Source organism: Antechinus flavipes, chromosome 3 (assembly GCF_016432865.1).
Source record: "Antechinus flavipes isolate AdamAnt ecotype Samford, QLD, Australia chromosome 3, AdamAnt_v2, whole genome shotgun sequence".
Classification (NCBI taxonomy): Eukaryota; Metazoa; Chordata; class Mammalia; order Dasyuromorphia; family Dasyuridae; genus Antechinus; species Antechinus flavipes.
The window spans coordinates 175235200-175259412 of NC_067400.1; the positions used below are offsets into that span (position 1 = coordinate 175235200).

Below are 24213 nucleotides of genomic sequence, written 5' to 3' on the forward strand. Positions count from 1 at the left end.
CATACTTTAACATATTTAACATGTATTAGTCAACCTGCCATCTAGAGGAGGGAATGGGGGGAAGAAGGGGAAAAGTTGAAAAAGAGAATTTTACAAGGGTCAATGCTGAAAAATTACCCATGCATATATCTTGTAAATAAAAAGCTATAATTTTAAAAAGAGAGATTAAGAAATAATAAAACAAAATAAAAAAGAATGAAAAAAAAAGAATGAGAAATGTAAGAAAAACTACTGATTTAGAAAACAGCTCAAAAAGAGGAAACATGAGAATAAATGGACTACCTAAAAGCTACAAGTTAAAAAACAAAAAGAACCTTGATGTAATAATATAAGAAATAATTAAAGAAAATTGCTCTATAATTTTAGAAGAGAAAAGTGGAGAAAAAATCCAGTGATTACCACCTGAAAGAAATCCCAGGAATATCATAGCCAAATTCCTAAACCCCCAAATTAAGAGTAATATATTACAAACAACAAGAAAAAAAACAGTTCAAATACTGCAGAGCTACAATTAGAATTAGCATCTGCTACATTAAAAGACTGCTAAAAGACTAAAAGGTCTTAAAACACTATCTTTATAGAAGAGAAAAAGAACTGGGGTATGGCCAAAAATAATTTACCCAGATTTATTGTGAATAAATCAAAAAAACAAAATAAAACAGAACAAAACAAAGAATATTCAATGAATTGACAGACTTTCTGGATTTTGTCACAAAAAGACCATAACTTAATAGAAAATCTGACAAAGATGATGGAAGAGAAATGTAAGCTAAATTTCAAAGACCAATTACAAGAGATGTAATAAGAACAAATTTTCCTCCCTCCCTTAACACCTCCCATTTCACCCAGACAGCAAGCAATACAAAATAGGCCAAATGTGCAATTCTTCTAAACATATTTCCACATTTATGAAGCTGTACAAGAAAAATCAGATCACAATGAGGAAAAAATGAGAAACATACATATAACATAATTTATTCAGTCACTTCCCAACTGATGGGCATCCATTCACATATATATGTAAAAACACAAACCATATGCTTAAGATTTGTATTAATAATTGGATAGTTCAAAAAGGAATACTGGGGAAGAACTGGGAATGATGTAGTGATGCTAAAAAAAGCAAAACTGTGTAGGAAAAGATATATCATCCCTTTTTAGTAAATCCCCAATTAAATACTAAATTGTAAATCCTAAAAATTAAAGGTGAAAATAAAACAGGGTAAAAACGCCCCACTGAATTAATTAAAGAAGGAGTTGGTATTATGCAAAAATAAAATAAACCATTGGTTAGAATGGTTTTTAAAAAGAGAAGAAAACAAAATTACTAGTATCAAAAATGAAAAAGATGCAATTATAAGGAATTATGCTCAATTATGCCAATAAATTTAACAAGGGAAATTAAAGAATGTTTATGAAAATACAAAGTACCCAGGTCAGCAGAAGAGAAATAAATAGGCTTAGTTTAGAAAAAGAAATTGAATAAGCATAAATGAGTTTCTCAAAAAAAAAAAAAAAAATTACCAGGACCAGACAGATTTGCTAATGAGTTATCAAATACTTAAATACCAATTAATTCCAATATTAAATAATTTGGAATAATAAGCAAAGAAGGATCCTACAAACTCCTTTTAGGAACAAGTATGATATTAAGGATGCCAAAAAAAAAATATTAAGGATAAAAAACTACCTAAAAGATTATAACAATATATTAGAAATATATTATAACCAAGTGGGATTCATACCAGGAAGATAAGGTAGATTTAATATACTGAAAACTATTAACATAACTGATTACCAAAATTAATCTACATAGTCAAAGTTATCTTAAATTTTACAAATTCATTTGTAGGAACAAAAGGTCAAGAATATCAAAGGAACTAAGGAATAAAAGGTAAAGAAAGAAGGTTTAGCAGTATCTGATCTTAAACTATATTACAAAGCAGTAATTATCAAAACTATCAAATGCTGGCTAAGAAACAGAAAGGCAGAAGAGAATAATAGATATACAATCTACAGCAGCAAACAAAAATAATTTTCCAGTGTTTCATAAGTGTAAAGACGATTTAGAGAAGAATTTATTATGTGGTAAAAATTGTTCAGAACCAACTACCCAACAAAGTTGACCACAATTACTTCTTTCACATCATGACTTTATCACTGTTTCAATGTCACAGATCAGCGTAAGAAATCAAATAAGAATTTTGGGGAAGTTTTGTAAAAGTTGCAGCTAAAGACCAGCAAATACACAGAAAAAAGTTTAGAAATTCAGAAATGCATGAAAAAATATGTGTTATATTGATATATTGATATTATAATATCAACCTATATTTTACAATAAGGTATTATACACTCTAGGAAAGAAAAAGGAAAAAATTCAGACTTCTCTGGTACAAAGGAGGGCCATTGAATAATGAAATAGAGGGCTTACAAGCATCCTTGATGAAAAGACCAAAGCTAATGAAAAATTTGACATTCAAACACAAGACTCAAAAAAGCACACACACACACACAAAAAAAACCTGAAAGAGTAATTGTAAGGATCTCAATAAAGCTAAAATGTTTATCTTTCTATATGGAAAAATGATACATGTAACTTCTAAGAACCTTATCAGTAGTAGGGCACTTAAAAGTTTGCAGAGATTTGAGGTCATAGATGAGAGTCAAATATATGATCTCCCCAAAAAAATGAAGGGCGAGAAAGAAGAATGCATTGGGAGAAGAAAGTAGAAACACACAGACACAGACAGACAGACACACACACACACACACACTCACATTTATGGAAATGTAACTTACCCAATTGGAAAATAGGAGGGATAAGAAAGAAGGGAGTGAGGGGAAAGATTGAGAGGGTTGATTTTAAAAAAAGAAAAAAAATTAAGAGATTAAGAGAGTGATTAGAAGTAAAACAATTCTCAGGAGCAACAGAATAAAAAGAGAAAAGAACTAAAAGTGAGATGGAGAACATATAGTAATAACACAACTGTGAATGTGAAAAGGATGAGTTCATCCACTATAATATTGACATACCATTATTGATTACATGTTGTAGTCCACCCATTTTGTGAAGTCCCAAAGTTATCCGAGTTTTGAAAAAGTTACAAGGTTACTTCCCCACTCCTACAGTCACCCAATTTAAGGTCACAAAATAATACTTTTTATTCTCTCTTCAGTGTCTCCTATCTTCCTAATACTCTCCATACAACCTTCACCTTTTGTCTCCAGATCTTGTCCTCCTGTAGGAAGCCAGGTGACTTAACATCCTGGGTTTCCTTCCTTCCAAAACGTGTATTAGCTAAGTAAAAAATCAAAGTTCTCGGTGCCTGGCTACCAAAAGAAACCAGTCTGCTTTCTAAGTGCATGCACAGCTGCATAAATTGCTTGTCTGAGGCCGATTTCAGAAAAACCTAGAAACACACACATGAATTGGTGCTAAGAAGTGAGCAGAACTAAGAGATCATTGAACATAGTAACAATGTGATAGGCTTGGCTCTTTTGAACAATGAGGTAGGTGATTCAAGGCAATTCTATCAGACTTAGAATGGAAAGTGTCATCAGCAGTAAAAGAGAGAACTTTGGGGACTAAATGTGGATCAAAGCATAGTATTTTCACTTTTTGTTTGCTTCCCCCACTCCCCCTTCTTGTAGTTTTTTCTTTTTGATGTGATTTTTTTTGCAGCATGAAAAATATGGAAATGTATTTAGGAGAATTACATATGTTTAACTTATATTGGGATTGCTTACTGTCGCAGGGGTCCTCAAATTTTTTAAATAGGGGGCCAGTTCATTGTCCCTCAGACTGTTGGAGGGCCGGATTATAGTAAAAACAAAAACTTTGTTTTGTGGGCCTTTAAATAAAAAAACTTCATAGCCCTGGGTGAGGGGGATTTAAAAAAAGCTGTCCTCAGCTGCCCCATCTGGCCCCCAGGCCGTAGTTTGAGGACCCCTGGCTTGGGGATAGAAGGGAAGGAAGGTGGGAGGAAGAAACATTTGGAAAAAAAAAGTTTTTGCAAAGATGAATGCTGATAACTATCTTTGCATATACTTGGAAAAACAAATGCTATTGTAAAATAAATAAATGAATAAAAACAAGGAATAAATTGCTTGTCTGGATGAAAATCAAGTTTATTACTTAACTGGAATGCTCACAAAATGAAAGTAGACAGCAGAATGGATTAGAAATCAAAATATAACAAAATTATGTTTACAAGAGACATATGAAATAGGAAAACACACAGAATTGAAATAAAAGGCCAAAGCAGAATCAAATTTGCTTCAGCTATATTAAGAAAAACAAACTAATAAACAGCAGTAGCAACCATAATCTCAGATTAAAAAAAAAAAGACAATTAAAAAAGATGATCTTTAAGAAAACTACATTTTACTAAAAGGAATCAAAGACAATGAATATCAAAAATTCATAGCAAATTTCCCTGATAAGACTCTCATTTCTCAAATAGAGTATAAAACTAAGTCAAATTAATAAAAACAAGTCATTCCCTAATTAAAAGTCAAAAGAGATGAACAGTTTTCAGGAGAAATTAAAGTTATCTACAATCATTTGGGAAAATGCTCTAAAATCACTACTGATTAGAGAAAGCCAATTAAATGAGGTACCATCTCCCACCACACCACACACAATGCTGGAGGGGAATGAGACTGTTGGTAGAATAATGAACTGGTCCAACCATTCTAGAGATTAATTTAAAACTAAACAATTTGGTCCAAGAATATCACTACTAGATCAATATTCCAAAGAAATCAAGGAAAAAAGGATCTATATACATAAAAGTATGTTTATAGCGGCAAGGAACTGAAAATCAAAGGAATGCTCCTCAATTGGGGAATAGCTCAACTAGCTGTGGCATGTGATTGTGATGGAGTACTACTGTACTGTGGGAAGGTGCAGAGGGGTGGGGTAGGCGCAGGAAAAAAAAATAGCAAGAACTATGTGAACTCATGCAAAGTGAAGTGAGAAAACCAGATCATTGCATATAGTAACAATAATGTTGTAAAATAACGATTAATTGTGAGGCTTGTCTATTCTGATCAATATAATGATCCAACACAATTTCAAAGGACTAATGAGGGAAAAAATGCAATCATCAAGTCCAGAAAGAATTGATGAACACTGAGTATAAATTGAAAATATATTCTCTCAATTTATTTACTGCCTTTTAAACAAATATATCAAATGTGGACATATCTGCCTAAGTGATAAGTTTGTCTTCTCAGTAGTGGAGAAGAGGTAGAAGAAAGAAATTTGGAAAAGACAAAAAAAAGAGTTAAACTGAAAATATTTTTTAAAGGAGAAAAAATAAACCTTGCAATGGACAAAATGTGAAGACAAACTCACACTGGAAGAACTAGACAAATTCATACAAATGACATAGGCAAGAACTTGGATCTGGTCCCAGATCCTGATTTCCAAATCCAACATTGTTTCTATCACACTGCCTTTCCCTATGAATCATTTATTAATGGAAATTAGTAATTTGATCATTTTATTTTTTTAAAATCTAATGGTCAGGGAGCAAGCTAGATAGAGCAGTGGATAGAGAACCAGCCCTGAAGTCAGGAGAACCTGAGTTCAAATATGACCTCAGATACTTAACACTTCTTAGCTGTGTGACCCTGGGCAAGTCACTTAACCCCAAATGCCTCAGCAAAAACAAAATAAAACAAATGGTCAACTGTGATTTACTTAATCCCAAATCCTCAATCAGCATTTACCCTTATTTAAAACATTTTCATAGAAAAATGATACTTTTACAACGAAAAAACATTATAACACCATGTAACATCTGCTTTTGTAATACAATTTCATCAACTTTATTTCATGACCTTTTGCAAAAATAACTAGTAACCTAAAAGCAAGAGAAATAGAAGATGGGATCTAACATGTATTTCAACATATTCAACATGTATTGGACTACCTGCCAGGTAAGGGAGGAGGTGGGAGGAAGGAGGGGAAAATTTGGAACAAAAAGTTATACAAGGGTCAATGTTGGAAAAATTACCCATGCATATGCTTTGTAAATAAAAAGCTTTAATTAAAAAAAAAAAAAAGATTAGATTTGACAAAGCAAAAGGTCAGGCAATCTCTTAGTGGAAAATTATAACAGACTGATTCAGTTTAAAATCCTGAAGATTACATATATAAGAAATTCCAGTATGTATTCTTGCCGTCAGGGATCATGTAATTTCTTTTCACATGTTATTCCTTTGTGCCTAAAACAGTGCATTATACATTTCAGATACTTAATAAAAAAAATCTAATAAATTCAAACTCCTTCAGGAGGGATTCTCTGTTTGCATTTCTGACTGAGATGCAATATTCTTAGAAACTAAGTACATAATACAATGCTTTGCACAAAACAGAATTTAATTTTTACAAAAAAAGCCAGAAAACCATGCAAGGAGAAAAAGAATGGCACAGAGAATCAAAAGCACATAAATGAGGTTGGCAAATAAATGATACAAAAGAACACGTGTGTGTGTGTGTGTGTGTGTGTGTGTGTGTGTGTAAAATGATGTTCTTCCCAAACAGATTAAGTATAGACTAGCTAAGGAAACATTAGGATGTGTGTTGGGGACACAACATACTTCTGATTAAAAAGTTGGGCCTAAGGTCCGTAACTGTTGCAGATTGACACAGAGCAGCATGCCCAGCAACTTAGAACACCAAGCAGTCTTTGAAGATACTATTTGCTATAGAGATGGAACATGAAGTACTTAACTGGGTCACAACCAAGGAACTCTACTGAAAATACTACTGTAAGGGGGTAAAGGCACAAGTTCCATAGTCAGATGCTATGCAGATTGTAGCTGAAAACACAAAGCCCTAAGAAGCTGAGAAGAGATGTAGGGAAACACCTTCCAGAGACTCACATCCTACTCCTGACCATCCCTTCCATTACTTCTATTATTTATTCCTACATATCTTCTCATTGCATGATTCTGGTGTTTGATGTGGAAGAGCTGTTTGACTATCTTACAAAGAAGACAGCCCTTAGAGGAGTCCAGGCAGGAAACTGAATTATCTTCACAACAACAAATTTCATGAACCATGACCTATTCTCCTAAATGATAATTTGTAAATTTGATTTTTCTGCCTTTGTTTTTTCCTGCCAGATGGAACCTGATGAGAAACTCTGAAAATTGTGTGATACTCCAGGATACATTGCTTCGAAGATCCTGAAGTGCTCCATGGATGAAATTCACTTTGGTTATGGCAAGGGAATTAACATCTGCACTGGCGGGTAGTTTCTGGTCAGCCTTGTTGCAAATAAAATCTCAGTATTTTGGGAGATCCCCATTAAGGGCACAGTAAACAACCTCAGGATGAGTGAAAAGGTTTAAATTTTTATTATGTTCTTGCAGACACTGGTGTGAAAACTCAAAATGAGCTCACATTGTTTTCAGGAGCAAGAATATAATTTTTTATTCCTGATCCCGGCTGCAAAATCCCTCTCCCATCTCTCCATTGGCTGGGGAGATTTAATATTCTTTCCCCATCCTCCTATATTTTAATAATATGTGTATCTCTCTCCTCACCTCTCCATCCCACCTCCAACTCCATGCCACCCCATCCCCATACACATACATACAAACATTAATGACCATTAAAATGAATCTTAGATTATCCTAGGGAAGTAAATATTTATGAAGCAATTAAGCATGGGCAGTCTAGCTAAGCTATGAACTTTATCCTACTTTCAGTTTTTATTTGTTCCCTTTTTTCTTTTGGGGGGGAGAAAGTATGTATTTGTTTAGCTGAGCAACTACTTCTATCCAGTTTTACTTAGTTTCAACTGGTTTCAGGAGCTCCCCTGCTCCCCTCCTATGGACTACTTCCACTTCCAGACTTCCATTTTTCCTGCTACAGGAACCTAACTTTTTATTTTTTTCCCACAATCCCTCCTCTTTTTTATTTTTATGTTTCCATATGCTTCAATTTCCCTTAAGATTTCTCTAGGGCACGAGAACAAGCCTCCTCCAAATGGTTTTCTTGAATAAATTACTGTTTATACTGAATTGGTCTCCCTAAGTCTCTCACATAAGGCCTTTCACATAAGGAATTATGCAGCATCCTATGGCCATTAAAACTCCAGCCACCACAATTAGGAAAGTTATGATAGAGCCCACCATCCCCTCCTATTTGCCAAACCATAATTCTAACTAACCTGTTATAGGACTGCTGATGCTATAGTGCTATAAGTCCTTGTAAGCCTTATAGTTCCAGCAGGTGCAGTAATATTTGGGACAAAACAGCAACTATCTCTTGACATTTTATATATCCCCTCCTTTCTCTGCTAATATATCCAATCTATTTTCCCAAGTCATCTAACTAGTAGAGGCAATTGTTCTGCTATTCCCTTTACTACATCTTTGGTATGTAATTTGTGAACCTTTGTTGATTATAATAGATAAAATTAATCCAATCCAAATTTTAATAATAGTGGCCCACCAAAATAGGAATGATTCAAACTCAAAAGCAATTTGATTTCTCACCTTGTTTCATAAGGTACTCCCCTTGGGACTCCTATACTACCTAAATAAATAGTTTCATCAAATGACCCATATGGCAAACTTCTCTTCTTCCTTCTAAAATTGTGTGACCTCACTTCTCTTGAATGCCAGGATAAAAAAAAAGTTGCTAAATGGACCAGTAGACAAGGCGATTGCCCAATCCCCAGGCAGAGTAGGTCAGAGTGTGTTTCTTCCACAATACCTTCAAAGGTCAGCTGGAGGTATATTCATCTCTTGAGATATTACCAGAGTTATCCCCAATTACATTCCAGCTTTGAATATATGAAGACAAAGCCCCTAGGTCTTAGAATCCTTCACCCTGTTGTGAGACACAAGCCAAATGATTTCCCAAATCTGGACAAGAGACTATAGTGTTCCCCCTTCTTTACAAAAGAGGATAGGTTAGGACAAGGAACTGCAATGCTTTTCAAAGGCATTAACTCTGGAACAGGAGTACCTCATACTTGAATTCACTCTATATTTTTCCTTGCCTAAAGGGAATGGTACTATTTGGACAATGGGGCAACCAGTTGCACAATATATTTTACCCATTCTACCCAGGCATTGATGTTTCCATATCCTATTTCCATCTTCATTCTGTCTAAGATCCTTAACATTGATAACTTCCAGTACCTTAGGGGTCATTTGGAGATTCCCACTCCTTTATTAGAGGTACTATGTTTGCACTGAGGTCTTTTTTCTTCTGTAGTTTAAGAACTTTGATCTCCCTTAGGGATCTGTACCTATTACTTCTATTCCCAAACCATATGTCTGATTTACACTTTGATTTGCATTTTGGATAGTCAGAATTATAGGATTACACTTGAGTTTTTGACAATTAGGTTTGGTGCCCCTTGAAACACTTAACCTTGCAGTCTTAGTTCTTGTACCTAGATATTCACTCCCTCTAAGCTGTAGTAAAGCAAAGGTTATCCCAATGAGGACATAGAATCCTGACAAACTCACTTTCTCTTTCTGAGGGCATAAATATTTATCATGACTGCTTAGCTGCCTTCAACTAGTCAAATCTCCACATTTTGTAATTCGGCAGGCCTCAAATTAAATTGACTAAGGAGTAGTTTTTTTCGGTGAAGTTTATCCCTAGTTTAACCAGGTATTGCCCATACTCCTTATCCTAAACATTTCTGAAGCAGGAAGAATGTTATAGTTATGTATTAGGTTCATCAACAGCAGCAGTCTTCCTCTCCTTTCCTCCATAAACTTCCCAACTGTTTCAAAGTATTGTATTAATGTTTCTTATCCTAATTAGTGGGCATTCCTCCTGGTCTCTGTAGAACTAATATTCCCAATGTAAGTGGATAGGTGCTTGTTCTATCAATGATTCTTTCAGGAAATATAATTCTAAGTATTATCAAATTTATAACTCCTAAAGTTACACATAGGAGCCCTACACTTATCTCTACCTAACTTCTGCAACAAAAGGATCTCTTCTCTATATCATTTGCAAATAAAAGTCAACTCCAGATATACCAACATTCCTTTCCTTTCTGGAACAAAGTAACACTTAAGAAATCAGGATCACTTTAATAGCCCAAGTCCATACCCAGGATTCCTCCACTGGTCCTTTGACTCTGCTATAAGTTGTTAAACTCTTCTCGGCTGTCCAGACTGCTATTTCTGCAATCAGCAACACTTAGTAGAATTCGTCCCAATCAGGCTGAAGTTTGGTTTTCTTCCAGGATTTTGCTTTCTTAATATCTTATTTATTTTCCTACATCTAAGATACTTTTCACAAATTTGTTTAACAACCATACACACACACACACACACACACACACACACACACCCCTTTGCATATGTACTTTCTTAAATTCTTAAAACTAGATTACATTGTATTCTCCAATAAGTTCCTTGATGCAGAACTTTTTTCCCCACAACTTATTTATTAACCATTATTCTCCCATCTGGTAAAACCAATGATCTTTCTCACTTTTCAATTGCTCCAATTTTAATAAATTCTTTCTTTTCAGCTTCCATAAACACAAGGGTCACTCATCTCAGGGACTTAGGAAATTGACATATGTATTTTTGTAGGCTTCCTGAACAAAAATGCCTCCTTAGTCTTCTCATCTGCTAATGTATATCCATCCCTTCTTACACCTTTATATATCTCCTCCCTGGTGTCCACTTATATATACTATGGCCATCTCATTTGGTAACACTAAGTTGGCCAGCACCTATTTCCCCATATATTAATTTCTTCCCTATGCTGTTTATCACACCAAATTTTCACTCTGTCTCCCCTTTCTGAAGGAAAGAAACAGGAATGATCTAAGCTTCAGTCACTAATATTAGACCATCATCTTTCCCATTTATATGGCCCTCATATTTTAATACTCCTTAATTCCCTCTCTACAAACTGTAATTTCTTTTTAGATATTCTTAAGACTGTCTTTCCCAGAAAATTTAGCAAGAGTCGCTTCTGTTAACCTTAATTTTATCTTTTCCAGATATCAACAAATCATCCACATATTGCAGTAAAGATATTCCCTTTTAGAACTGGAAATTTCTCTAAGAATTCTTCTGACACTTGTTCAAATGACCTGGGGACTCTCTAAATCCTTGAGGTAAAACAGTCCATCTAAATTCTTCCTTTCTTTCTGTAAAAGGATTTTCCCATTCAACAGCAAATAAACCTCTACTTTCCAAAGCTAAAGGGCAAGCCCCAAATCCTTTAAATCTACTACATAAACCATTTATGCTGGTGAGGAATTTTTCTCAAGATAGTATAAAGTTTTAAGACCACAGCTTCTTCCTCTCTTCCATAGGAAGAGGATACTATCTTTTTTTAGACCCTTTCTGTTTTCTTTTCTAACACAAACTACCAGGTCTTTTTTTTCCCTTCTGTTAATAAAGATATTTTTAACTTGCATTTCCTAATTGTACACTTCCATTTTAAAACATAAGTTTTACTATCAAATCCCTTTCTAATATATTATTCCTTGCCTCAGGAATAAAGTTATCCAATTAATTCTTCTTTTAATTTTAACTTTATAGGTTCAAATATGCGTATTTAAAATCCCTCTTCTTTTATTCCTGAGACTAAATTTCTATGTGAAAAATCTTACCCCTTTTGCTTTGAAATTCAAAGATGAGCTAATCAACCCAGTATTTGCTAAAAGAAAGTAAAATTGAAGGAGGAAGGGAAGGAAGGAGATAGGGACAAAGGAAGGAACCTGGCAAGCTTGCAAATCCTAGAGAAAGGGGATGAGCTTCTTGTTCTAGTCTGTTTATCCCAATTATTCTTGTGGATTTTGTTCTGAAATCTCTTTCCCTTCTTCTGTGAAGAGGGGAAGGGAACAGCACATTCTCAGATCTCGCAAATTGTTCTAAAATGCTACACCAATCCAGATAAGGTATTCCCCTTATCCCCTCTCCCTCCTCTTCATACACAGCAATTACCAAGTTTAGATTTAACATGACAATATCTCCAAACAAGTTAGTTAGGTCTTACTATTTTTGTAAGAGTTAAATTGTTTCAAATGTAATTTCTTCTCTTAACTCAAAAAGATGGAAATACCCAATTCCTAAATTGCATTCACAAAATATTATATACAAAATAACTTAACTTGTTCTAAACATTTTTCCACAAGTTTTTAGTTACAAGCCAATTCTCAGTACCAGAATTTCAACAAGAACCTATTACTTGTTAATTAGAATTCACTGAGTCTCATCATTCAATAGTGGACAGAAGTAGTAGCATTTCTTTCCCTAAACTACTGTTGCTTTAAAGGAGTCTTTCTCTTGTATTAGGGAGAATACAAAAAAATTCTTAAAATTCAGACAGAATATAATATATCACAAAAATGGATGAGTTCTCACGTAATTTACAGTTAAGTTTCCAACACACAAATTAACATATATTTTAAGTTATTTTAAATTAACCAGTACTTTGGTTTGTGAAATTCCCGATTCCCTAAATTCTAAGTAGATGTTACATCAAACAAAATTTTCTTTCAGTTGGTTGCCTAATTCACACAAACCTTTCTCTATTTGTGAGCCAAGAAAGAGTTAAGTGGCAGTTTTTGCTTCAAGATGCAGACTTTGACTTGAAATTTTCCCTGGCAGTTTCACAAACCTGAGAACTGATAATACAGGTGCAGGGTCCTTGTTGGGCTAGAGTGTGTAAGTAGTAGTATGTTGCTTTTGTTTTCCCCAAAGTCTCCAAACTCTCAAATCCCTTTTAGCCCATATTCTTTTCATTCTTAAATGCTAAAATTTTTTCACCTACCTTTCTATAAACATATCTCTTTAATGAACTTTGATTAAAGTCTCTTTAAAACTGCATGTCTCCTTTCTTTCCCACTTTGAACTGACACTTCTCTTTCCTTCTCCTACTTGCTTCTACCATCACATCTCAAAAAATTTCCACCATCCTAAGCACACTCCTTTCCATACTTTCTCATCCACCTTCCTTGTATTCAGGAAAGGAATGGGGAAGGGGAAGTAGAGAGAAAAATAAACCCTCCTCCCTCTCTGCTCTGGAATAACTCTTCTAGTTGCTTGTAACTTAGCTGAAGAGAGAGAAGTTCAGAGCAATCAAGATGGAACCCGGACACAGGCACACAGAAAGACACAAATGGAGTTTACTTCATCTCCCTCCAAAAAAACAGAGATAGAGTAAAGAAAAAGTGCACACATTTTAAATCCCTTATCTTTTTATTTTTACCCCAGGTAGACTCAGTGTCTTCCCAGCACTTAAACATTTTTCCCAGTGGGCTAGAGGAGGAGATTTCCAGATGATCTGAACCTCTCTTCTCATTCAGGGAATCTTAACTCCATTTCAAATCACCAACAAGGAAGTACTTAGATGCTGACAGTTCCTTGCTGCTCACTGCCAAGTTACCTAGCACTGGCCAGCCATTTCACTATCATTTGTTGATTCATTCACCCTTTTGGAATATTGAATTCTGGGTCCTTGAGAATTTACTCATTTGAGAACTGAGAAGTTACCACCCAAACAACAAAGCCACTAAATTTGGGCAGTGGGCATCCACTTCATTCTTTGAGATGGCTAACCCCAACTTGGTATTGTCATCCTGGATAAGGCCCCCTCTTCTTCTCCTCCCCCCCCCCCCCAGTGTAGTAAATAAACAACCTCAGGATGAGTGAAGCAGTTTAAACTTTTAATACCTTCCTGCAAGAGGTGTGATAACTCAAAATGAGTTCATACAGTTTTCAGAAGCAAGAACACAGCCTTTTATCCCTGATCCCAGCTGTGATCCCTCCCCCATCTCCCTACTGGCTGGGGAGATGAGGTTAACATTCTTTCCCAATCCTCCTACAACATATACCCCTTAACATGTCTGTCATCCTCCACTGACAACTCCAAATAGTACTATCGTCATAGAAACTCTTAGCAAATGGGAAGATTCATATTTACTACTGACAACACATAACCTCCTACGAAGGGATACAGGGATACAGAGTATGTACTTGAATGTTACATTTCAAGAAAGTACATTTTCTTCCTGAAGCATTTATCCAAGATGTAGTTTAGAGCATGCCAAACTCAGCAAATCCATTAAATCAACACCAATTAATTGATGTGGAAATAAATGATATTTTCAAAAGAAAACAAATGCATCAATAAAAACTAAAATCCTAAGCAAAAACTGAAGGACCCGTGGGGTCACTTTATTATTATTATTATTATGACAATTTAAAGTCAATAAAATATTGAAAGTAAACAGCTGGCTATATTTTGTTGTTTGTCCTTCATTTTCAAATGAAGGTCCTCATTAGAGCAGCTCTCCTCATAGAGGCAGTTTTTGTCTTCATTTTTAAAGAAGACCATAACAAGGGGAGGTGATGCCATGACATGCAAGTGAGTTGTAAATAAGTGAGGAAGGGTGCTACCTAGAAATTTGAATAAAGAAGTACTGAACCTATTTTGTCTTTTAATTGACACAGGCACCCTTCCTTCACACTCACAGGGCTAGGGTTAGTTTGAGGTATCACTCGAGAACTGCCACATCATACCAAAGTTCATGGGTCACCATTTGCCAAGAAGCAGATCCCACAGTTCTTACATAATCAACCAGGACCAAGAATGGCAGTTATAAATATGGCTCCCACAGACCAAATTAATGACTCTCACTTATACTGTGCTTTAACAATTTATTTGATTTTCACAACTACCTGTGAGATAGATGCTATCTCCATTTACAGATGAGCAACTAAGTCTAAGACACATTTAAGAAACTTACCCAGGATCACATGGTAAGCAACTAGTAAGTGCCTGAAGTAGGATTTGAAACTCAGGTCTCCTTAACTTCGGGTCCAGCACTTTTATCAACAATACTCCAGAGTATGGCAGGAACCAGATTAAAATGTAGATAAGAAATACTTAGCAAAATAAACTGAAATAAAAATCACAGTTATTTGTGTTTTTTACTGCGGGGTTAGACCTCATTTCTATTTGAATAGGACACATCATAGTACTACATCATCTGATTGCAATTCAACTTCAAAAGTTTGAGGGCCCCGAAATCAAATCCATCTGGGGTAGAAGGACTTTTAATAGGAAAACATTTCTTGGTAGTCTTTTAACTTTTTAGGTATCCTCTTTTTCTCTAATTAAAAAAATAAAATTAGAAATTCATCTTAACTAGATGAAACTACATGAGTATTTCTACCAAATACAGAGAATGGAAAAACTGGAGGAACAAAAAAAGTACAAGCAACGAGTGAGTGTGAGTGACATAAAGGAAAATATTGTTGGGGAGAATGATAGAATACTGAGCAAATCTAAAACCAAATTCTATAATAGTCAGAAATTTAGGTATAGCCAAAGAATTCACACCATATACCAAAATAAGATCAAAATGTTGACATAGAGTAATACCTTGAGCAAGTTAGAATAATATAGAATAGGTTATTTGTTAGGTTTGTGGAGAAAGGAAGAATTTATGACCAAGAAACAGAATTAATAGATATAAAATGGATGATATTGACTATAATATAAACATAAGCAATACAACCAAAATTAAAAGGAAAGCAGAAAGCTAAGGGAAAAATTTATAATTTTTTTTTTTTTTTACAAATTTTACAAAATTTACTCATTTCTCAAATGAGTCAAATTTGTAATACAAGTCATTCCCCAATTGACAGCCAAAGGGTTATGAATAAACAAGTTTTCAAAATATATGTCATATATGTCAAAATGACTTGAAATCAAAGTCATATATGGAAAAAAATGCTCTAAATTACTATTGTTTAGAGAAATACAAATTAAAACAAAAAGGTTAAAAAAAAATACCTATCAGATTGGCTAAGATGAAAGAAAAAGAACATTATAAATGTTCGAAGGGATACGAAAAAATTGAAATACTAATGTATCATTGGTGGAATTGTGAACTAATCCAACCATTCTGAAGAGCAAATTGGCAGAAATATTACTATATCTGTATCCCAGAGATTGAACTATTTGTACAAAAATATTCCTATTAGTTCTTTTTGTGGCAAAGAATTGGAGACTGAGGGAATTAAGGAATAGTTGAAAAGGCTGTGGTCTATGATTGTAATGGACTATTATGTTATTAGAAATGAGCAGGATGATTTCAGAAACATCTGGAAAAACTTACATTAACCAATGCATAATGATGTAAGCAGAACCAGAATATCAAACCTAGTAACAGAAATACTATACAATAATCAACTGTTAGTGACTTAGTCATTCTAAGTAATACAATCCAAGACAATTGCAAAGGACTAGTGATAAAAAATGCTATCTGCCTCCAGAAGAACTAATCACATCTTAATGTGGATCAAAGCATACTATTTTTCACTTTTTTTGGGGGGGAAGGGTTTTTTTTTTCACATCACTAATATGGAAATGTCATTATATATATATATATATATATATATACAGAGAGAGAGAGAGAGAGAGAGAGAGAGAGAGAGAGATATGAATGTTGAAGAATAAGATTTGATTCTCTAAACAAATACTTACAGTACCAGAACAGGCTCCTTGGTAAGGGATAGAGTATATCTCATGAAGACAAGGAAGACCAAGTTAAGCAAAAGATATGCTGACTGGTCAAAAGGAAATTTTTACTTAAATTTGAGGAAGATGGAATAAAGCATCCAAGTAAAACTATAAAATCAGATTATGAAAGACATTTGTTCTAAAAGATAAAAGAGCCACAAGAGTGAAATAGGTACCCAAGCAACTCAAAAGAATAAACAAGGTTATAGGAACAAAGGAGCTTAAATAATTAAATGACCCTGAAATTAACATAAAGGTATAGATGAGAAGAGTTAAAGAAATCAGGGCAGTACTATAACAATGGATGAGTGTGCCTTGTCCAAAACAAACAGATTCTCATTGTTTGTTCTTTGTTCCACTCACCCTTCTTTAGAAAAAGGAATAATGACATCACAGGTGATATCTTGACTTGCTCATAAATTAAATTTAAATGATTCAGAGTTGTAAAGTCATCAGCTTCACTCTTTTCCAGAGTCACCAAAGTTCACTGGCAAGACAAAAGTCAGGACACTTCACAATGGCCCGGGATGCAGGAGATGACCTTGGAAGTATTGATGCATGACCAAAATCTTACTTCATCACTTTTCACTTACCTCCAAGGCCACTGGAACAAATTCTTATCCACCTATGCTACCAGGGGAAGCTTCACATGCTTGGGCTTGACATCCCTCTAACTCACCAATGGATGTGAAGCTTGTTTATGCTCAAAGTGATTTAGTCCCTCTCCGGAGACAGTGTTACTGGGATATGGCCACTTCACATGCTACAGCTTCTTGGAGGCAGAGGTAAAAGTTAGAGAAAGATGGACACCAATGATAGATCAGCAGCCCTGAAAAGAACTTAGCAAACTCTTATACCAGAGGTGCAAATATTCCACGAACAGCCAAGAAATCCCAAACAGTAGACAGCCAGGTAGTACTGTGCTGGGCCTGAAGTCAGGAATATTTTAGTACAAATCCAGTTTCAGATACTTACTAGCTTGTGTCATTCTGATCAAATCAGTTCTCTGCTTCAACATCCTCAACTATAAAATGGGGATAATAACAGCAGTACCTATCTCCCAAGGTTGTTGTGAAGATCAAATGAGATATTTAGCACAATATCTGTCATATAATAGGCACTATAAAATGCTTATTTACATCCCTGTTTTCCCACCCCCCTATCCCATTAAAACTGCATACAAACAAACAAGTTCTAATATAATATGGGAAAATAGCACTACATGTCAAGCAGGCATAAACTTTCATGGAAATCCATGATTTTAGGGATCTAGGATAAATAGTGGAATTATTTAGAATACAAAAACTGTTTGAAATGTATTAATATTATCACTGTGTTAATATGGTTTGTTGGGCAGAACACTGGATTTGGAGTTAAAATAAACTAGGATGAACTGAATCCTAGCTGTCACTTACTACTTATAAAATGAAGGAGGGAAGGGGTGACACAGAGAATTAAGAAGTAGACATATATCCTTTAAGATTCCTTCCAGCTTTTTTTTTTTTTTTTTTTGATCCTAAAATCAGATGACTTTTATGATCTCGATTAGCTTTAAGTTCTTTGATGGGGAAAAATAGATGATTATTTCCTAATACAAATTATAAAGTAATGATAAGGTAAGATGTTGTAGATGTTATAGTGAGAACAACTTCAACTATTTTAATATTTGCCATCATCAGTTAAGAAATTCTTCATGTGCCTTGATAAAAATTTTATCTTAAAAAAAAAATAGTAGCAACAAAATCAACTGTTACCCTAAATCTTGACCCTTTGTTTAATTAAAAATGTGGAAGTATAGGTAATTTAAAAAAAAAAGTGATTATATGTAAAAAATTCCAAATAAACAAATGGAGGGCTAGGCATAGACATTACAACAGATATTAGGAAAATATTCCTAAAAACTACAAAGACATATAAAAATGGATTATGGGCTCAAGAGAGATGAAATATCATTAAATTTAAACAAAACAAAAAGAAATTTTTTTACTATATAGAAATTCCAATATAAAACATCTTAAAAAAAAAAAAAAACCTAACATGATAACACAGGTACCCCTCCTTTCCCCCCCAATAAAACCTAATATGATGACAAAGGTACCCATTCCAATGAAGCTTTTTGTTTTTTCAAGATAGATACAAAAAGATTTATGGTATGACTGAATCAAAGAATCAAAACTAATAAAAGGTATGGCCATCTAATCTAACCATACATAAAAAATTTTTTTTTAAATTAAAAAAGAAACTTCCCTACAATATACCTAATTGAGTGGTTATTTAGCTTCTCTTTGACTAACTCCAATAAAGAAAATCCTATTACTTTCTAAAGCAAGGACACAGATAATCAGTACAAAATCAGTACAAAAAAAAAAAAAAAGTTGCAGGAACTCTGTAAGAAATATAAGGTTGAAGCCTAAATGAATGAAGGAGATAAAGAATTAAAACCAAAGATTTTTCCCTAAAGGTTTAATCAAGACAAAATAGAAGATATGATCCCTACTTGAGAGACTAACATTTACAAATGTTAAGAGAGAAAGCTCAAATAGAGTATTTGTAATACTCACTCCCTCTCCCTCTGTGCCTTCTCCCTATGGAACTGTTAAAGGAGTGCTTGATTCAATTAAGAGGATCAGAGTTCAAATACCAGTTCTAACACTTACTACTTATGGGACCTTGGGTAAGTCACTATGGGTCTCAGAATTAGGGATTATTCAACAGTCTGTAAACTAAAAGGAGTCATCACAGGTAGCCACCAAAGTTTTAATAAGAACAACTAAAACTAAATGCTTTTTGGTAAAATAACTAAATTAGATCAGAAAAATGCTACAGACTAATACATAACTTAATTTCAGCAAGGCATATTACAAAGTCTTATGATATGTGAAGGCAAGGTACAGAAGTGTGAACTGCATTATATAACTTACTCCAAATTCATGGATTAATATCTAGAAGGAAAGTTCCAGTGGGGAGTCTTTTTTTTTTTTTAATACCAACAAAACCAGATTTTCAGAATGATTAGTTTTATTTAAGACCAAAAAAAAAAATCTATGTTAAGATGAAAATTTTTATTTCAAAGTAAATTATATTTTTGAATCAAAGGACACACACACCTGGTCCTTCTATCTTTAACCAACAACTTAGATAAAGACATAAAAGGTACACTCATCCAATGTGAAGACGACACAAAACAGGATTATAAAAAATGGTCCAAAAAGAAATCTTAGAAGCAAAGGCTCTTAGAGCTGAAAGAGAACATACAACATAGAAAGATTTAAGTAGCTTATCCTGAGAGATAGTGTGATGTAGTATACTTGGGAGATCAGACAGAATAGGATTTAAATCTCCCTTCTAACAATCACTAGCAGTGTGATCATGGGCAATCTACTTATGTTCTTTGGGATATGGTTTCCTCCATAAATTGGGCATAATACCCTAAATACTTACTTCACATAGTTCTTTGGAAACTCAAATGAGATAATGTACAAAAAGAACAAACTTAAGAATAACAGGCCCAAATAATGTAAAATTTAACAAAAGATACAATTTTGCATTTAGGTTAACAAATTCAATTATATAAATTGAGAGAAACTTCATTTAGGCAGTTCCTATGAAAAAAGATGTGTTTTTACCTGCCTACAAAGCAGAAAGTTAACAGTATGATGAAGCTGTTTAAAAAGTTAATGCAATCTTAGGAATCCTTAATATATTTATAATAATATTCAAGTTCTATCTCAATCACTGCTGATCAAATTACATTTAGAAAAGTTATGTTCAGCTCTAGGACACATGCATGTGTTACATGTTCAAAACTGGTGTTATCAGTTGTCAAAATGATAGATACATGACAAAACATGATCTAAGTGGAAGTTTACTTTGAACTAAAATTTTTAACTGTTAAGCCTAATGCACAACTATCAATTTTTTTATACTAGAAAAAGTACTGTCTTTTGTAAAGTTTTGGGGGTGAACAATGTAACAGGCTGAATTACTGTATGTTCTGAGTGGCAAAGAAGACTGGTCACCTACTTAATGAGGGAAATAGCAATTGGCAGATCATAGTAGCTCCTTAGTACATTAACAGATCTTAGTTAAGAGGGAAATAATAGTATTTGGCAATAATCCCTTTGATTGACATAATCAAGAAGCTTCCTATTTGAGAACGTGTCTTCCAAAGAGGTTGAGCCAAAGTTCCCAGATAAACTAATCTTAAATCAGCATGTAGGATATTGTGGAGCAGGAATAGTCATTCTCATCAAGGGCAGCAAAAGAGTCAATCCTGTACTCAAGACCTACAGATGAATCATGGAATCCAAACTAAAGCATTTTTTGAAAATATTACTTTAGAAACACAAATGGCATCTAGTTTGGATTCTGTCATTTTCTTCTGTCAACGTTTCTAATTACTTACCCTTATGTTATTTCAGAATTCATATATATTCATCAATTAGATATCAAGTGTAACAGACAGCTGAAACAGCATGCAGGAAAACTCTGAGAATAAAAATTTCAGAAAGTCTGGTACAATTTATAAGTCAGTTAACTTTAAAAGATAACAAAAGTAGGAGATCCAGGGCCAAGGCCCCCTGAGACTGGTTCCAAGGAGATATAATAAAGAATATTAAACCAAAGTATAAGACCTTTCACAACTATGAAAGAAAGCTTATTCCACGTCATTGCAGAAAGCAGAATTAGTATAAATGAAAGGGAGATATTTCTGTTCAATAAAAGAACTTTTGAAAAATGAAATGGATTACCTCACCATTAAAACATGTTCAAAAAGAAAGAGGGCAACCATTTATCAGTCATATTGTGCTTAATTATAAGCCTCTTGGGAGGATCATATCTAATTTATCTTTTGATACCCCTCTGAGCCTAGTTTAAAGTAAGCAATTAAGAAAGGTTTGTTATATTGAAATAAAATTCCTGATTATGTAGGAAGTTGAACTAAGTAACTTCTCAGCTCCTTTTAAAATTCCAATATTCTATCTTAGAAAGGATTTTGAAATGACTGGCCATTGGATACAGGTTAAATAAGAATCAAAAATTGGGTAAAGTCAAGTAAGTGAAGCCACAAGGGAGCTAATAGCATGGATCAGATAGGTGGTAAAAAGGCTGCGGGTCACAATGAGGACAAAGAGAATAAGTTCCAATGGCTTGGTAACAGAGAACAGTTAGGTAAGGATCATTATGTTCAGAAAGTCTAGATTAAGATTTAGGGTTATAGTGAGTGATTATATTTCTCTTGCATTGCAGCTCAACAGTAAAACTCCCAATTATTCCTAGAACCTCCAACAGCCCCAAAATATGGTTATTTCCATAAAGTGCTTTCCCTAAGCTAACTATTCCTCCATTCCTATTCCTTTTTCTTCTATGCCCTCTTCCCCCAATTCCAGGCTTTTACACTACCTCCCTGGATACCCAATACCTACCTAAAACTCAGAAAACCCTACTTCTTTCAGGCAGTCCTCATATTCCCAAATTAAAATCTTTTCCTCTTGATTTATCAATCCCTCAAAATGATTAATTCCAGCTAGTTGTTAGGACATCTGATTAAAATTCCCTTGACCAGAAATGACTAAATAATATTTCCATCCTTTCAAAGGCTGAATTTCAACAGAATTGTTTGAATGGGATGAGCCTGCCTTTCATACTACATCTATACAGATGGCTACACTTGTGAATATGCGTGCTTAAAGAGCTAAAAATCTAAGCACTAGACTTAAATATCTTAATGGTTATATACCAGGACCTGTCAAGCTGTTCTTTGTCCTAAGTCATTTTAAAGAGACATTTGATAGATATATCAAAACACGAGGCAGCGAAACAACTCTGGAGTCAGGAGAAAAAACCTCAGTTTAAGGAGGATTGCCTCCTAACACCTGTGTGACCTCAGGCGACCCACTCAGCCACATAGGGCCTCAGTTTCCTTTTAGTCCCAGTGAGCTCCCTAGTCCCCTTCTAGGATTTTTTTTTTTTAAATAGAGACTACTAAGAGCTATCTCTGAAATACATTTAGGAGGCAGCATAAACATTCCTGAGAATTGTTTAAAAAAAAAAAAAGAAAACTTTTTTCAAAGACAGCTTGCAATATGTAAATAAACCACCAAGGTATTCTGTATTCTGCAGCTATATCTCGCTGCTTCTCCATTTCTCTGGCTATTTTTTAAAGAGAGTCCACCATTCAAGACCCATTAGGGAGCCATCAGATCCCGAGATACATTAAGTATCCAGAACTGTACCCTGTCTCCCATTTTTCTTCCTTCCATTCCTTCTTTCTGAGTCACGGCACATTTGAGGCCTGGACGATGTAAAAGGAGCGGGATCTGCGGACTTCAGGGACCTGCGACAAGGAGGAGGCCGGGGCGGAGCTTCGGCCGCCTTCCCTCTCCGAGTCCCTTTCGTTCCCCTCCGGACCTTCTCGGGGAAAATCAACTGAGGCGAGTGGGGAAGCAGAGGGACGAAAGCGGAGAGCGGGAGAAAGGAGAGCGCGCGAGCAGCCGCCACCTTTTCCCGGCCCCCAAGATAAACACTGACGTGGGAACGGGTGGCGCGAGAGGGAAAAGTCAGAGCAAGGGGGGAGGGGTGACAGCGACCGCTCTCCCTCCTCTCCCCCCCACCCCCAGCCTCTACCCGTTTCCCAGGCGGCCCTCGCGCGCACTCCCAGTCTTCCTCCTTCTCTCCCCCGCCCACCCTCGTGGGCTGGCGCGAGGCACCCCGCCCCAGGCGCGCGCGGGCGGCCGGCGGCTCAACGAAGCGCCACAGGGGGAAAGGCAGAGGCATCGGGGATGGCAGTGGGGGCGGGGGCGAGGGTCCAAGAGCCTGGCTCCTCGGGCTTAAGAGGAAGGCTGTCTTTCCCTCAGTTCACTAGCTCATCGCTTACCTCTCGAGGCGAGGGGGCGGAGCCTTGTACTGAGGCGATGTACCGCTCCACCTCGGCCTTGCTGCGCCTCATCGCCCCAGTCACGCAGTCCGTAGGCTCTCCGGGAGTCCGGCTCGGGGAGCCCGGCAGCGTTCGTCTCCGGGCTGGTTGCGCCTAAAACTCAGTGACGCCGCCACCGTCGCCGGGGCCTAAACAGCGGACTGACGTCATCTGCGTGTTGCGTCAGTGCTGCGCGCCGCGGCGGTGATGGAGGCGATTCCGCTGGGGAATCCCGCCCCGAGGGACCGACTAAGTGATGACTGAGTACGCACCGGGGCGGAGTCTGCGGAGGCTCTGCTAGGAATGAGGCCAATTCCCAGGATGTTACTATTTGAGTTTTGAACCTTCCGCAGCTGCCCTGGACTGTGCCGGTCCCCACCTGGGCCTTGGATAGGGTGGGAAGTTATATGAGATGGACTTTCACCTCCCACAAGGAAAATATGAAAATGCTTTAGAAAGAGTGAAAAACAACGTAGAAATAATGCATCTTTAAACTATCTATCTATCTATCCACCTATCTATCTATCTATCTATCTATCTATCTAAACTATATAGCTAGCGTATGAGAGAGTTTTAAAGCGCTTCACAATTTCTTTTAGAAGAATTGCACATGTTTAAACTATATTGGCTTGCTTGTGTCTAAGGGAGGGTTCCCTTAGGAAAGGAGGAAAAATTTGGAACACAAGGTTTTGCAAGGGTTCGTGTTGAAAACCTTTGCATGTACTTGGAAAAATGAAAAGCTACTATTACA

The 24213-nt window shown here is 35.7% G+C and overlaps 1 protein-coding gene across 2 annotated transcripts in view; it reads right to left on the reverse strand.

Moving 5' to 3' along the window:
• The window catches only part of LOC127553514 (E3 SUMO-protein ligase RanBP2-like), a 75896-nt gene extending 52277 nt beyond the window's left edge, over positions 1–23619 (reverse strand). The window contains exon 1 of one of the 2 annotated variants that reach the window (XM_051984276.1): positions 23424–23619. In XM_051984276.1, the coding sequence (XP_051840236.1) occupies positions 23424–23495 (72 nt within the window). In that variant the 5' untranslated portion in view covers positions 23496–23619. The remainder of the gene's footprint in view (positions 1–23423) is intronic. The other variant, XM_051984277.1, reaches the window with a different exon arrangement.
• Positions 23620–24213: the final 594 nt, after the last annotated feature.